The 15,651-nt window shown below is 51.0% G+C and overlaps 1 protein-coding gene and 1 non-coding gene across 2 annotated transcripts in view; both read left to right on the plus strand.

Moving 5' to 3' along the window:
- Nucleotides 1–14,903, plus strand: part of Arhgef17 (Rho guanine nucleotide exchange factor 17) — a 62,309-nt gene extending 47,406 nt beyond the window's left edge. The window contains exons 8-21 of the mRNA XM_027407807.2: nt 201–310; nt 415–500; nt 2,622–2,740; nt 3,062–3,275; nt 3,787–3,860; nt 4,515–4,711; nt 4,867–5,168; nt 5,559–5,808; nt 6,066–6,152; nt 6,489–6,556; nt 6,964–7,112; nt 8,187–8,361; nt 8,442–8,711; nt 10,994–14,903. Coding sequence (XP_027263608.1) covers nt 201–310; nt 415–500; nt 2,622–2,740; nt 3,062–3,275; nt 3,787–3,860; nt 4,515–4,711; nt 4,867–5,168; nt 5,559–5,808; nt 6,066–6,152; nt 6,489–6,556; nt 6,964–7,112; nt 8,187–8,361; nt 8,442–8,711; nt 10,994–11,190 — 2,298 coding nt within the window. The 3' untranslated portion in view covers nt 11,191–14,903. The remainder of the gene's footprint in view (nt 1–200; nt 311–414; nt 501–2,621; nt 2,741–3,061; nt 3,276–3,786; nt 3,861–4,514; nt 4,712–4,866; nt 5,169–5,558; nt 5,809–6,065; nt 6,153–6,488; nt 6,557–6,963; nt 7,113–8,186; nt 8,362–8,441; nt 8,712–10,993) is intronic.
- Nucleotides 311–414, plus strand: Mir3102 (microRNA mir-3102). Its single transcript, NR_162765.1, has one exon. It is a non-coding gene; the product is annotated as a microRNA mir-3102 (primary transcript).
- Nucleotides 14,904–15,651: the final 748 nt, after the last annotated feature.

Genomic DNA, 15,651 nt, shown 5'->3' on the forward strand with positions numbered 1-15,651 from the left:
ACTCTTCGGGTGCCTGCTGTCCTCAGATCCCTGCTGTCCCCCAGCCGCAGCAGGAGCCCTGGATGAGTCCTGACTCAACATAAAGTGGGGGAGAGCTCTCCCCGCTCCCTGGGACTTGCTGCCCATGTGGGCACTAGGGGCCCGTGGGTAGGCCTCTGGACTGTACACACTCTGCCTGAATCCTGCTTTGACTCCTACAGAAAGCAATTGGAGGCAAGAAGGACCGATCCCTCTTCCTGTTCACCGACCTCATTGTCTGTACCACCCTGAAACGGAAGTCAGGCTCCCTACGGCGCAGCTCCATGAGCCTGTGAGTGGCCAGGGTGGGGCTGGGTGGTGCAGGCAGGAGAGCCATTGATCTATTGTGGGCTCTACTCCCTGCCCCAGCCAGAGCACCCCATTGGCTACCCACAGGTACACAGCAGCCAGCGTCATCGATACGGCCAGCAAGTACAAGATGCTGTGGAAGCTACCGCTGGAAGACACAGACATCATCAAAGGTAAGGCTGACTTGAATCTGTCAGAAAGAGATTCTGGTGTTGGGTCCTTCCTCCAAGAAGTCCCTCAGTGTGTTTGAGTTCTGGCCTGTCTGGCTGCCTGTCCATCAATTTTCCTGCTTTTGTGCCTCACTTTGCATCCCATATGAGGGGCTGGTTTTGAAGGACCAGGTTAGTGTCCATGCAGCCAAATCCAGGTATCCATGCAAACCGTCCTCTTGGTGCCCCGCAAGACCCACCTGTAACTGTGGTCAGCCATTGAATCAGCTATCGTTTGAACACCTGCTGTTAGCTGGTGTGGTGCCATTCCTGCTTAACACCCAGGAGCAGAGCCCCGATGAAGGATTGATTAAGGAGGCTAGTGGCTTGGGGCTGAACCTTCCAGATGCAGGTCACCCTAAGGCCCTCTGTCTTTTATCCCATCTTGCTGTGTGGTGACTCCAGTCTCACCACAACACTTCGAATCTTCTGCTGGTTTGTCACTCCTATCTGAGAGGTGGCCTCAGATGAACCAGGTTGTCCCACTGGGCCCCAGGTAAGGACCAAGTCCACCTCTTCCCTTCTCACTAGGAAACAGAGCAGTGATAGAATGACCCACTCCCGGCTGCTCATCTGTGTGGCCAGGAATAAAGCAGGATAGAAATGGAAGAGAGCGGGAGGGAAAGGGAGAAGGGACTTGAAATAAGCTTGTTCCCTAACTAGAACTAATAAAATAAAATAAAATAAAAAGAAATGGAAGAGAGCATGGCTTTGGAGTAGGAGAGTGATATTTAAAAGCCACAGGAGACTGTTTTAGCCTGGATCCATGTAACAACAATAACAACAAAACCAAACACCCAAGACCAGGTAGTATGCAAGCAGGAATTTATTGCTTCCAGTTCTGGAACATTCCAGTATAAGATAGACCCAGGCCTGTCTGCTGTCTGCTTAGGGGACCTGTTCCTCATCTGTGTCCTAACTAGGTGAAAGGGTTAAATGAGCTGTCCCTGGTTTTGTTTTGTTCAGTGTAGTACTGACTCGATGTGTAGATCAGGCTGGCCTTGAACTCACAGAAATCTGCCTGCCTCTGCCTTCTGAGTGCTGGGATTAAGAGCATGGATCCCACTTATGAAGACACCACCCATATGACCTTGTCACCTCCTACACCAATATTGGAGCAGTATTTCAACATATAAACTCTGGTGAGACACAAACATTCAACAGTGGCCACGTATTCCAAGGCTTGGCCTGTTGGGTACACAGCCCTTCTCTGCACATACCCTCTGAAGCAGTATCAGAGTCTGTGTCCGTGGTGGAAACACCTTCCTGCCAACCCCATGTCATTCCCAACAGGCTGTCCATGTCTCTGTAGGGTCCCTGGCCACAGGGCCCTTCCAGACATCACTTGCCAGTCTCAGAACCCGTTCCTCCTGGATTGCTGTCATGACCCCATGGTCCTCTCACCATTCTGTGACCTGTGACAGCTGCCCATGTGTACTGTATAAACAGGAGCAGAGAGGATAGCAAAACCTGTCATTTAGGAAAAAGCAAAGAAAGAACAACTTCCTGTCCCTTGATTTCAATACTTCACTGCCCAGCCTAGCAGTGAAGTCACAGCCCCTCTTACGGTCTACTAGTCTGGAGTGGACGTACACCCCAGACAGTGAGGTGAACATTCTGATCTAGCCTGTAGGGCTTGGAATGGTCTGCTGTGATAGAAGACCAGGCAATCAGGGCGCCAGTTCCTTGTGACCTCATTTCCAGGGAGGCAAGTCTCTCTGTCAGCAGATTGGATTGCCAGGGCTCTGTCTACTTGGCAAGTCCCCCATGAGGCTGCACCATGGCTGCACCCCAGTGTCTCCTGGAGCTCACATAACCTGCCGAGCCATCTATACTCTTCTAGCAAGTTCTCCAAAAGTCCAGCATCTTGTGTGTGTGCTCCTAAGCCAAGCCCAGTCCCCTCCTCCCAAGCCTGGGACTTTTCTGGAAGCTGCCTGCTAACCTTGTTTCTGAGAGCTTGGTCTGGAAACTCTCCATTTGCTAGACCCCTTTCATGTCCAGTTGCAGGCTATGCAGTGAGGGAAGTGTGGCTGTCCAAGTCTGACCTTGTCTTAGGTGTTCATGACTTTCCTCTGTCCCTGCCAGGGGCGTCTCAAGCCACCAATCGGGAGAATATCCAAAAAGCTATCAGCCGCCTGGATGAGGACCTGGCCACCCTGAGCCAAATGAGCAAGCTCTCAGAGAGCCTCGGCTTTCCCCATCAGGTCTGTGCCCTGAGCTAAGGCAGGGTTGGGCTTCTGACCTTGTCTGAGGGAGAGACAGTCTTGGCATTTGCCCGAGGGAGCAGTTGGTCCTGTCACTTATCTGAAGGGGAAAATTATAGTCTTGCTCCCACTTAAGGGAAGTGACAGGTCCCAGGTCTGAGGGAGGAGACATCTAACCGGGAGAGAGGCCCAGCCCTGTCTGTGGTGGGAGGAAGCAGCCTTCCACTGTCTGAGGGGAGAGGCAGGTCCTCATATTCCTAAATGCAGATGCTCATGTGGTAGGTGAGACCTTGGCCTGAGGCCCAGGCTCTTTTCCCACAGAGTCTGGATGATGCGCTGAGGGATCTCTCTGCCACCATGCACCGGGACCTGTCGGAAAAGCAGGCGTTGTGCTACTCGCTTTCCTTCCCGCCCACCAAGCTGGAGCTGTGTGCCACCCGGCCCGAGGGCACCGACTCCTTCATCTTTGAGTTTCCCCACCCTGATGCCCGCCTGGGCTTTGAGCAGGCCTTCGATGAGGCCAAGAGGAAGCTGGGTGAGCCAGGGTTCATGCTGGTGTCTCCTCTCAGAGCCTCTGGGCAGTCCTGACTTTAGAAGCCGGAACTCCCTGAACTATGGCATCCTGGCTTCCAGCAGCTGATTAGGACGGGTGGACTGAGACCGCTGCAGTGAGACGGTGGGCTGGGTATTAGCTCTGACTCCCAGCTCTTCCCTGGCTGGGAGGGGTTCCCAGACAGAGTCATTTTAGGACAGGGACCCCAGCATAGGCCTGAACAGCCAAGACCCTCCTCTTCCTCAGTATGGCTGAGTCCTGGGAAGTTATTGGTTAATTCCATAACTTAGAGACCCAGGGCTATTCCCTCATTATACAGAAGGGGAGACTGAGGCCAAGAGCAAATAGTGTAACCCATAACCTCTCACTCTTGCGGGCCTGCCCTTGGGAGACTCTGACAGACCGGAGGAAATGGAACAGGGTGGGAGCAGAGGCAGAGTAAGGAGGGTGCTAAGCAGGGGTGTCTCCCTCTGCTCTGTCTCCTCTACCACAGCATCCAGTAAAAGCTGTCTAGACCCTGAGTTCCTGAAGGCCATCCCCATCATGAAAACACGCAGTGGCATGCAGGTGTGTGTGTACGCGCACGTGCTCGTGGGCCATGTAGATTTTATCTGTTCAAAGCTACATGTGGATCGGGGCGGTGGTGGCACACACCTTTAATCCCAGCACTCGGGAGGTAGAGGCAGGCAGATCTCTGTGATTTCGAGGACAGCCTGGTCTACAGAGTGAGTTCCAGGACAGCCTCCAAAGCTACAGAGAGACCCTCTCTCGAAAAACAAAACAAACAAAAAAAAGCTGCTTGTGTATGAATTTTTGTTTTGTGTACCACATCTCATATGTGTTTGAAACATTGTGATTGCTCCCTGGGTCTGAGTATATGCATGTGCACACTGTGTGTGTGTCATATGTATATGGGCCTGTGCATTTGAATATACGACTGCAGATGTGGAATCTAGTTCATGCGCTTGTATGCGTTTTCATAACTAACCAGTAGTACCAGCATTACATATTAATAGGTGCATACATCCATGGTCCTTTTCAGGATACTTGTATCTTTTACATACAGGTTTGGGTGCTGTTTGTATCATAAGCATAGTGCATTTGATATAGAGAGACGTATGCAAACCTGCCATCACTCTGTTCTGCCGGGGTCTGTGGTAGAGCAAGATATTGGCACGATTCTAACAGTCCCCTTTCCCTGTCCATTGGGGTTTCCTACAGTTTTCGTGTGCTGCCCCCACCCTCAGCAGCTGCCCAGAGCCAGCGCCAGAGGTGTGGGTGTGCAACAGTGATGGCTACGTGGGTCAGGTGTGCCTGCTAAGCTTGAGAGCGGAACCAGACGTGGAGGCCTGCATTGCCGTTTGCTCTGCCCGCATTCTCTGTATCGGAGCAGTGCCAGGTCTGCAGCGTCGCCCGCGGTAAGGCCCTGGTGAGCCTAGGAGACCCACTTCTGTCCCAGTACACGCTCAGGTTGAGCTGGGTGGGCAGAGCTGTTGGGGGGGGGGCGGGGGCGGGTTAGGAAGCTATCTAGTTTCCTAGTCGAAGTTCTTGTTCCTTTCCCTGTTGTCTCTAGAGAGCAGCCAGAGCCCTCAAGGAGTCCCCCAGAGACCACCCTGGAGCCCGCTGGGCCTGAGCTAGATGTTGAGGCCACAGCTGATGAAGAAGCAGCAACACTGGCCGAGCCGGGGCCTCAGCCTTGCCTGCACATTTCCATCTCAGGGTCTGGCCTGGAGATGGATCCAGGCCCTGCCAAGAGTGACCCCCAGGCCGAACTGATGCCCTTTGACAGTGACTCTGATGACGAATCTTCACCCAGTCCCTCTGGGACACTGCAGAGCCAAGCCAGCCAATCTACCATCTCCTCTAGTTTTGGCAGTGAGTGTGGGTGGGAACTGAGGGGGCAGTGGGTGAGGAGACACCAGTGGAGGCAAACACTGGAATCAGTTCACTAGGGGGACTGTGATAGTGAGGACTCAGAAGGCAAGTCAGTCAGACAGGTGGGGTTCTGGAGACCTTGGAGTACACTGTTAAGGGAGATGGACATTGGGTGGGTAGCTAGTCCCTCCATACGGGCGTGGCTGGACTTAAGATGGCCAGATGAGGACTGGGATCTGTGGTATGTGCTGAGAGTGAGCAGGGGAAGGGCACATACAGGGACCAGAGGTAGAAAGGTAGAAACCAGGAGGGACATACAGTGAGGCCTCTGGAGATGTTAGATTTCTGCCTGGTGAGGGGAAATACAGATAGAGGTCTTTGTCTCTTCAGATGAGGAGACCCCAAGCTCCAAAGAGGCCACTGCAGAGACAACCAGCTCTGAGGAAGAGCAGGAGCCTGGCTTCCTCTCACTCTCGGGCTCCTTTGGGCCAGGCGGTCCCTGTGGCACCAGCCCAATGGATGGAAGAGCCCTTCGCCGCTCCAGCCGTGGTTCCTTCACCAGGGGAAGCCTTGAGGACCTGCTGACTGTGGACCCTGAGGCCTACCAGAGTTCCGTGTGGCTGGGCACTGAGGATGGCTGGTAGGGGCCGGGGAAGGTCTGGGACACAGCTCTGGAAATCATATGGATGCCTGAAGCAGAAGTGGGGGTGGAGGGGTGGATCTAGTCTTGGGGGTCCTGCTAGATGGGGATCCCAGAGGGCCTGAAACACAGGAGAAGCTAGTACATTGGGTCAGTACTTGGTGTAGGGAAGATGGGAAGGAGGCAAAAAAGTGAAGGGATGACTCCTGGGCTGGTAGATTTGACCACCTGTCACAGATGCTCCCCCTAATCCACAGTGTCCACGTCTACCAGTCCTCTGACAGCATTCGGGATCGCAGGAACAGCATGAAGCTCCAGCACTCAGCCTCTGTGACCTGCATCCTGTAAGGCCCCGGGTTGCCCTTCCCACCCAGAGTCTTCTTGGCCAGCATATAGCCCACCTCTGTTCATCTGCCCCGCTCTGCTGGCCCCTCTTTTCTGGGGGAGATGCAGAACAGAGGCCTGCACCGAGGCCAGCTGTGCGTCTTCCACACTGTTCATGTGGGTATGTCACTGCCACTTCTCAGCGTCGGGTCCACACGCACGCACGCACGCACTTTGAGAGTAGAGAATAAAAAGAGATGAACTCTTGAAACCAAAGCCATTGTACCTGTGAGTCCCTTGGCCCCAGGATGCCCACTTCAGCCTCTGGAAATGCATCATTATTTCCTTTTTCTCAGGTATCTGAATAACCAGGTGTTTGTGTCTTTGGCCAATGGAGAACTTGTAGTCTACCAAAGGGAAGCAGGTATGTGCCCCCCCCACACCCTTCCACCCTTATGCCTTTGGTGGTAACTGAGCTGTCTTCTGGACAAATGGGAACTTCTGGGCCACAGGCCCAGACATATAGGAGACTTTGGGCAACTCACAGGGTCCCCATATCTTCTCTTATAAACGAGAGTATTTGCCAGGTGGTGGTGGCACACACCTTTAATCCAAGCCCCGGAGTGGCAGAGGCAGTTGGATCTGTGAGTTCGAGATTAGCCTGGTCTACAGAGCGAGTTCCAGGACAGGCTCCAAAGCAACACAGAAATGCTGTCTCTAAAAGCAAAAATCAAAATAAATGGGAGCATTCAGGTTTCTTTTCAGGGAATGCTGAGATGTATTTGGGATTGCACTAAATTTTATGTTTTCTTTAACCCATTCATTCTCTAGGGCGTTTCTGGGACTCCCAGAACTTCAAATCGATGTCTCTGGGTGCTCCAGGGAGCCCCATCACCAAGATGGTGTCTGTGGGTGGACGGCTGTGGTGTGGCTGCCAGAACCGGGTCCTTGTCCTGAGCCCTGACACACTGCAGCTGGAGGTAGCAAGAGTGGGGAACAGAATTGGTGATTTGGGATGAGCTGGGATCACAGGAGAGGGAGATAAGACCAGAGAGATAAAGAAGCATCCCACTGAGGGGTTCGGACTTTTCCCCCGAGCCCTCTTTCTTTTTTTTATTTTTATTTTATTTTTATTTTATTTTATTAGTTCAAATTAGGAACAAGCTTGCTTCAGATGTCAATCCCTTCTCCCTCTCCCTCCCCTCCCCCCAACATCCCATCTGCCCCTAGCCATCCTCCCTCCACTCCCCAGGTAGGGTAAGGCCCTCAAAAGGGGCTCCCCAAAGTCTACCACATCATCCTGGGCCAGGCCTAGGCCCTTCCCCATGTGTCCAGGTCAAGAGAGCATCCCTTCACAAGGGATGGCCGAGCCCTCTTTCTTACCAGGCCAATCTCTGCCCTTCTCTGATCCTCATTTCCATTTTCTAGCTAATGAGGATTATAGCAAATCCCCATAAACATTAGAATTCCTCATTCATGCTCCTTTGTATCTTGTCAGTGCAACATTGGGATACTTGGGGAACAGAAGGGTCCTTCCTGATGTCACCATCCCTAAATATAAACTTTTGGCCTTTAGTCCTGCTTTGTTTACATACAGACCACAAGCTTCCAGCCTAGGCAGTGGCTAGGGGCTACAGATTTCCTTGGGTTTCGTTGACTGAGTTGAGGTTTGGGATCAGGCCCTGGCTCTGTGACTAGCCTGGTATGTGACTGACCATGGGCCTTCTTAGGTTGTGACTTTTTCCTCCTAGGCTAACACTTCCCCATCTGTCCAGGGAGAAACCAATGACTGGTCTTGAACCCACACAAGCATTAGTCACTCAAGTTTCATAGGGAAAGGGCACCCCTTTTTACTTCTGGAGGATTAAGTGGGCAAGCTTTGAAACTGATCACCCAGAACCCAGGAACAAGACTGCCTCGGCTGTCAATCCGGGCAGGTATCTAGAGAGGTTTGTGGGGAGCTATGTGTGGAATGGGCAATAGTGAGATTCAGGCAAAAGGGCCCAGGGAAGCTTTTCCAACTACCACCTGATCTCTGCCCTCCTCCCCTACAGCACACATTCTACGTGGGGCAGGATTCCAGCCGAAGTGTGGCTTGCATGGTCGATTCCAGCTTGGGTGTGTGGGTGACCTTGAAAGGGAGTGCCCACGTTTGTCTCTACCATCCAGACACTTTTGAACAGCTGGCGGAAGTAGATGTCACGCCTCCTGTGCACAGGATGCTGGCAGGTACTGACTTCTCACTCCCGTTTGGGAGGAGGCTCAGACAGGGTCAGCCTCCAGGACCAATGATGCTGTGTCTCCCCCAGGTTCTGACGCCATCATCCGACAGCACAAGGCAGCCTGCCTGAGGATCACAGCGCTGCTGGTGTGTGAGGAGCTGCTGTGGGTGGGCACCAGTGCTGGGGTTGTGCTGACGATGCCCACCTCCCCAAGTACTGTCAGCTGCCCACGAGCACCTCTCAGCCCCGCTGGCCTAGGCCAGGGACACACTGGCCATGTTCGCTTCCTGGCAGCAGTCCAGCTGCCTGATGGCTTCGACCTTCTCTGTCCAACCCCACTGCCTCCCCCAGACACAGGTGGGTTTGCGCATTCCACTTCCATCCAGGAGTCTGTTAGGGGAGGCTCTGAGAGGGTGGGAAAGCTAGAAGTGAAGCCCGTTATAAGAAATAGACTGCAGAGTCCCCAGATGAAACTGTGTGCTCTCCTGTGCGTGTGCATGAGGTGTTGTCCAGGGAAGCATCATAGGAGACAGGAAGTGAGCTCTAAGCTAATAAGGGGCAAATATGTTCATGGGAAATATATCCTGTTGTATGTGTTTCTTAATATACCAGGAAGTAAAGCAGAGCTGGAAATGAGGTATAAGGCAGGAAATGGACTCGAGAGGTGATGTCCAGAACAGGAAATAGAAATAGCACCAGAAAAGAGAATATAGAGTGGTATATAGAGCAGGAAGTAGGATTAGAAAGTGAAACAGCCGGAAAATGAGGTACTTGACAGATGTCATGATGAGCAAAGTCTCGCTTTGGAGGACAAGAGCCCTTGTTCCCAAGAGGAAGTGACAGGAAATCAGGAGGCAGTGAAGCCTGAGTCAAGAGCTGTGTGAACAGAGAAAGGACTTGAGCCATGTTAACCGGAAAGGGTGTCGGATGCAATTATACATCACGTAGCAGTAGCACTTGTTCTGAGAACTGTGTGCTTGGACGATTGCATTGCTGTGTGCACATCATAGATCACTCACAGACCCCTGGGTGGTATAAGCCCACACAACCATGCTGTATGGTGTATATAAACGGTACAGCCTATTGCTCTTAGAGCCATGATGAATAAAACACAAGATTAAATCAAGGGCAAGAGAAAATGATGCAATCAAGAGCTGCTGTAAACACAAGGTGGACAGTGCTACTGACAGTACATACTGGCCTGCTATTTACAGTAAACTCATCCCTAAGGTAAGTGGTAGGTGTACACTCCAGAAGAGCTGCGACACTTAGCCTATTTCTGTTATAGGGAAGAGCTTTGCATGCGCGTGGCTCTGGGATCAGTTCCCAAACAAAAACAGAAACAGAGAAGATAGAAAGAAAATAAATAAACCAGTAACGTATGCACTACACTCATGTGTTCTGCACCTGAGTGAATGTGCTGTGTTTTTATGTGACTGGCTGTGCACTAGGTCTGTTTATACACCAGCATTACTCCAGACACAAGAGCGATGTGACCTGTTGCCTGTAAAATGGCTACTATTTCCCTAGGAGATGGGGATTTTTCAGTTTCATTGACCAAAATTTCATTCTGCAACATGTAACTATAGTCACATTAAAGAGGACCTTATATGTGCAGAAAGCAACTAAGATGGAAAGTGCCTAGGAAATGAATGTCATTCCTGACCAGAGAACACAGTTGGGATGGGGGTGCTGGAGACATGGTGCAGTCCGTAAAGTGCTTGCATGACAAGTGCAAGGTTTTGAGTTCAAATCACCAGCACCCAAGTAAAAGCTGAGTGCAATGACATGTGTCTGTGATTCCAGTACTGGGGAGGCAGAAACCAGATCCAGGGGCTAATTGGCCACTGAGCCTAACCTAATGGATGAGCTTCAAGTTAAGTAAAAGACCCTGACCTATAATGGAAGAAGAAGGGGGTCTAAAGAGATGGCTCAGCAGTTAAGAGTTCTTTTTGCTCTTATAGAGGGCCAAAGTCCAGTTCCCAAGGCTCAAATCAGGCTGCTTACAGCCACCTGTAACTCCAGCTCCAGGGACCCAATGACCTCATTTGGCCTAGTCAGGTACACACACACACACACACACACACACACACACACACACACACACACAAATAAATCTTTAGAAATTGCTTTAAGCTGCCAGGTGGTGGTGGCTAATGCCTTTAATCCCAGCACTCAGAAAGCAGAGACAGGTAGATATTCTGTGAGTTTGAGGCCAGCCTGATCTACAGAGCGAGTGCCAGGACAGCCAGAGTTACACAGTGAAACCCTGTGTCAAGAAAAAAAGAAAAGAAAGAAAAGAAAGAAATTCCTTTAAAAAAATAAATAAATAAAAGGTAAGGGTAGAAAGCTGAGGTCCCTGCTCTCGGTAGACAGAGGCAGGTGGAACTCTAGGCTAGCCTGGTCTACAGAGTGAGCCTCCACATACATGCATGTACACTGTATGCACACATATCCACATGAATACATATGGAGACAAGGGTGACTGCCAAGAGAGTGGACTTTCCTTCCTAGAGGGAATTCTTAGTTAGCGGGAAGTATGTGTGTCTTACTAGCTGCTGGGATGGAGAGTTCAAGAAATGATAGGGCATGAAGCTGCAGTTGCCTCAGGTTGACCGATCCTCCAACTTGTTCCTCAGGCCCTGAGAAGCTGCCATCCCTGGATCACCGGGACTCCCCCAGGCACCGAAGCCCCACCTCAAACAGGCCTAAAATGCTAGTTATCAGTGGTGGTGATGGCTATGAGGACTTCCGACTCAGCAGCGGGGGTGGCGGCAGTAGTGAGACTGTGGGCCGAGACGACAGCACAAACCACCTCCTCCTATGGAGGGTGTGATCCTGCCCACTGCGGCCCAGGACTCACCTGTCCATCTGCCCTCAGCCTGCCTGTCTCTTCCCAGGCCACACACAGACCATGAGCAGAGTGTCCAAGCAGGGGCATACCATGTGGACACACTCTCATCTTTGTGGAAGCATTCCTGGTAGAACACTGCCAGCCAGGCCGAGGCCTCTCCTACCCACTGACTGCCCTGGTGCTCCCATTTGGGACCAGGGTGGAGATGTGGCGACTGCCCAGGACCTCTGTCCCTGAAGCTTCTACCAAAGACACAGCTGGGCCTGGACCCCACAGGGCTGGGGAGGCCATGTGCAATATGTGGAGGGTTTTCTGGGACAGTGGGAAAGCTAAGGGACAGCATCCTTTCCTGTGTACAGTATTTATGTTACTTTTTAGATGAATACTTTCCAAAGCACTTATTTATGCAGTGACCTGGGGCAGGACATGGTGTGAGGAAGTGACAGGAGGATAAAAGCCTATTCCTGCGTGAGAGGCCACCCTGGAACCCTAACCAAGCTTTCCTGGAAGGACCAATGCCCATCCATTACACACACAGACACATACACACACACTCACATTCACTCTGCATGTTCAGGGCACTAAGACACTGTCCCAACCCTCCCTGACAGGCTACCCACCCTAATCCAGAAGCAGTTTGCTCAAGTGCCCTCAGACATTCAGACTTGACCACCAGGGGGCAGTGACTCTCACTGGGCAGCTTCCCAGCTTTAGCATTTCCAAGGTGGTGGTGGTGCCTAAATTCCTTCATTTGGGAACATTGGTGGGTCTGGGACAGGGCTTCCTCAGGTAAGAGAAAAGGGCCTTCCCTCCTCACAGCTGGCCCTAGCCTCAGCTCCTGCCTCCCCATGTCTTATGCACTGGCACGATGGTCACCTTGGGGGTGGACCTATGAGTCCCCTTTCTCTGACCACTGAATCGAATCCCTCTCTGAACACCCCATCCTGCCAGGGCAGCCCCTTTAGGAAGAACGCCACTCCCAAAGTTGAGGGACTAGACTCAGCCTTCTTAACTGGGAAAGCTTCCACTTTGGGGAAGTCTCTCCCTCACCTCCAGGCTGCCGGGAGCCGCCCTGCCCCTTAGCCCCTTGCTTCAGCTACAACTCCAAAGGTCTGGTTTCAGATAGGGTTTGTTTGTTCTGTTTGATTTTGTTTTTCTTTGGGGTGGGTGGGTCATTGTGGTTCTTAGATTATGTTTCTCTTGCTACCAAACAGTCATGTATTAACTCTCCTCGGATGATGAAATTTAAAGAGTCAATAAATAGAAACACCAAATGATGGCTCCCCCTTGGCCTTGGGCCATAATGGTCTACTGCCAGCCACCTCAGGGCTCTGTCTCCCCAAGGATGAGGGCTTCCTGACTCTGACTCACTTAACTGAAGGGAGCAGATGAAGAAGAGTGCTGGCGTGGTAGGTCAGCGCTAACTTGCTGTATTTCATGAGCAGGTCCCTATGCCTGTCTGGGCTTCAGTTTCCTCAGAAAAACGAACGAATTTTGAATGTTAGAATTACCTACAAATCATACACATATCAATAGTGTATCAATCAAAAGCTTCCAAGTCAGTCTAGGTCTAGGCTTGGAAATCTGAAACAGACATGCTACGACCAAGGAGCCAGGGCAGTAGAGGTCCTATCTGAGGTTCCTATGGAGCAGAACTAGAACCCAAGTCTTGCCTGATCCTGGCCCAAAGGGGTTTGCCATAAATTCAACTGCAAAGAATGCAAATGCCCAGCAACATGGCCCGCTCTTATGGATAAAGAGCCCCTAACACATGGTATCCCCATGGGACTTGAGGTGGCCCTCACAACAAAGGAAATTCGGTCATGCCTCATCTCTGCTCAGTTCAATCCAGATAACTGCCATAAGAAAATTCAGTTTCTGGGACTGTAACAATAATAGTTTAGTGGTTAAGAACAATGACTACTCTTCCAGAGGACCCAGGTTCAATCCCAAGCACCTGCATGGCAGCTCACAACCATCTGTTAACTCAAATCCCAAGGGATCGGAAGCTCTCTTCTGGCCTTCGGGACGATGTATACGCATGGCTACAGACCTACATGTAAGCAAAACATTCATACACACAAAAGAATAAACTTCTAATAAGTTCCTGGTCTCAAAGGATAGTTCAGTTGACAGACGGTATGCTTGGCATGTGGGAAGGCTGAGGCAAGATGATCTTGATTTCAACACCAGCTTGGACCAGGTGTTGATGGTACCTGCCTGAAATCCCAGCACTAGGGAGTTAGTGGCAAGTACTTGTCTGAGTTGAAAGCCAGCCTGGTCCACCTACAAGTTCTAAGCAAACCAGTGCTACATAGTGAGACCCACCCCCACCCCCCCATCTCAAAACAAAACCAATGACTTGGTCTACATGGCAAGGCCTTGCCCCTCCACACACACCCAAAAAAGGAAAAGAAAAGGGGGAAAATGTAGGTGTATGATTTACAACTCACGCACCCTTCAGGGATCTGCTGGGTCTTCAACACCACAGGGTATGTACAGGACATCTTGTTAGCTAACAAGGGTGTTCATGTGTCATTCAAGATGAAATGGAAGGAACGCAGATTTTGGAACTGAACAGATCCTGTTTGGAATCTTGGCTGCCATGTGACCAGGCCAAGTTATTTCTTTTCTCAGTAAAAGGGTCTGATGATCTCTTCTCCCCTACAGGATGCTTGGCTGGTACACAAAGTTCTTGGAATGCAAGGAGGTTCTCTCTGGGCCTAAAATCAAAAGCATGCCCACTTCTAGAGATCTGGCAATCACAGAGCCCAGTGATCTAGACATTTCAGGCCCTACCTCCTTGCCACTAGTCCAGTTATATTGCATTTCTGTCAGTGGCTGTCACCCTCAGTGCTTCAACTGTTTCTGCTACCCTAGGATTTCTTGACAGAGGCCAAGAGCTGACTTTCCCTTCAGCACTAGATACACAGGGCTGGGTCTCCACCATCTTTCCAACATAAGCACTTCAGTGGGAATAGGGCTGGCCCATTGCACTGCCATTTAAATGACCACCTTCCAGAGCATGGGCTAGCCTGAGGAAGGTGCTTTTTGGGTCAGGCACTCAGCCTGTGCCAATTTGCTGTGACTAGGGAGGTCCTGAGGGAAAAGACCTCAGGCTCACCCCGGGGGAGGCCCCTGGAAGAATTGCCTCCCCTAAAACATGCTTTACAACTTGGGCTGTTCATTATAGTTCTCTGGGGGCACAGGCCCATGGAAGGCCAATTAAATGAGAACCTGAGGTAGGACCCAGGTATCAATGTTTTTATAGGAAGCCACTAATGTCTAACATTTGTATAGGAAAGTACACAAACCAGTGTACAGCTCTGCAGATGTATGTAAAGGCCAAGTGGCATCCATCACCAACAAACAGCTTCCCTTACATTCCTGGCCACCAGGCTTGAGACACCATGGGGTGTGGTTTTCCCAGACATAGAGAACTGCCTCAAAGTACATCATTATGGGTAAGAGGAAGTAGGACCAGGGTTTGATGCAAGGAGAGGTGCAAGAGCCTGGTGTGAGTGTCCACTGTACAGACAAGGGAGATTGAGAGAAAGGTGACAGAGCTAGATGGACGCTCTGAGGGCACAGCATGTTCTCTGCTTCATTCCCAAGCCTGCTGTGGCACCCACCATAAAATAAGTGCTCAATAAATGTTAAATTCATGGTTATTGAAATAAATGTTGGAGAACCTAGTTGAGACACAGCTGTATGTCTTTTTGCTTTTTGAGATGGGATCTGTAGCTGAGGAAGACCTTGAACTTCTGATCCTCTGACCTCTACCTCCTGAATGCTGGGATTTGAAGTGTGTGCCACCACAACTAGTTTTATTCAATGCTGGGAATTGAACCCTGGGCATTATTCATGCTAGGCAAGCATTCTACTGCTGGGCTACATCCCTGTCTTTCCTACAAGACAGCAGTAAACTCAGTTTCCTTTTGCTGCTTGCTGCAAGCCAAGCTGGGCTCCTCTAATCTTTAATGGTCCTTTGCACTTCTGAAGATACTGAGGAAACTCAATATCTTCCTCGAGGTCACTATCAGGAGGCAGGAGACAAAACTGGATTTACATGTGTTCTGCTCAGGTCTTGACACCCCATGGGAGAGATGGCCGGGGGGGGGGGGGGGGGGGGGAAGGGGTGTAGCCACACAGGGTAGCTGGAGTGAGCAGAGCTGCCAGAGCCACATGTAGTCACATGTAGGGCTCATATTCCTTGCAACTGCTCCGAGACTAACTCCCGCTTGATTCCAGAGGAGGGAGCAAGTTCGAGCCAAAGACTATGTCTTCAGGGAGCTGCTCCTGCAGATCCCTTGGGCTAGAGGCTAAGGTCAGGACTTAGCTAGACCACCTCATAGGTAAGATGAAACCCGGGACTTACTTAGTGACCACCACACAGAAAGGCAGGATTGACACTAACGCATAGACGCTAGCATGAGGGTTTTT

The sequence above is a fragment of the Cricetulus griseus genome, chromosome 3 (genome assembly GCF_003668045.3).
Source record: "Cricetulus griseus strain 17A/GY chromosome 3, alternate assembly CriGri-PICRH-1.0, whole genome shotgun sequence".
Lineage (NCBI taxonomy): Eukaryota > Metazoa > Chordata > Mammalia > Rodentia > Cricetidae > Cricetulus > Cricetulus griseus.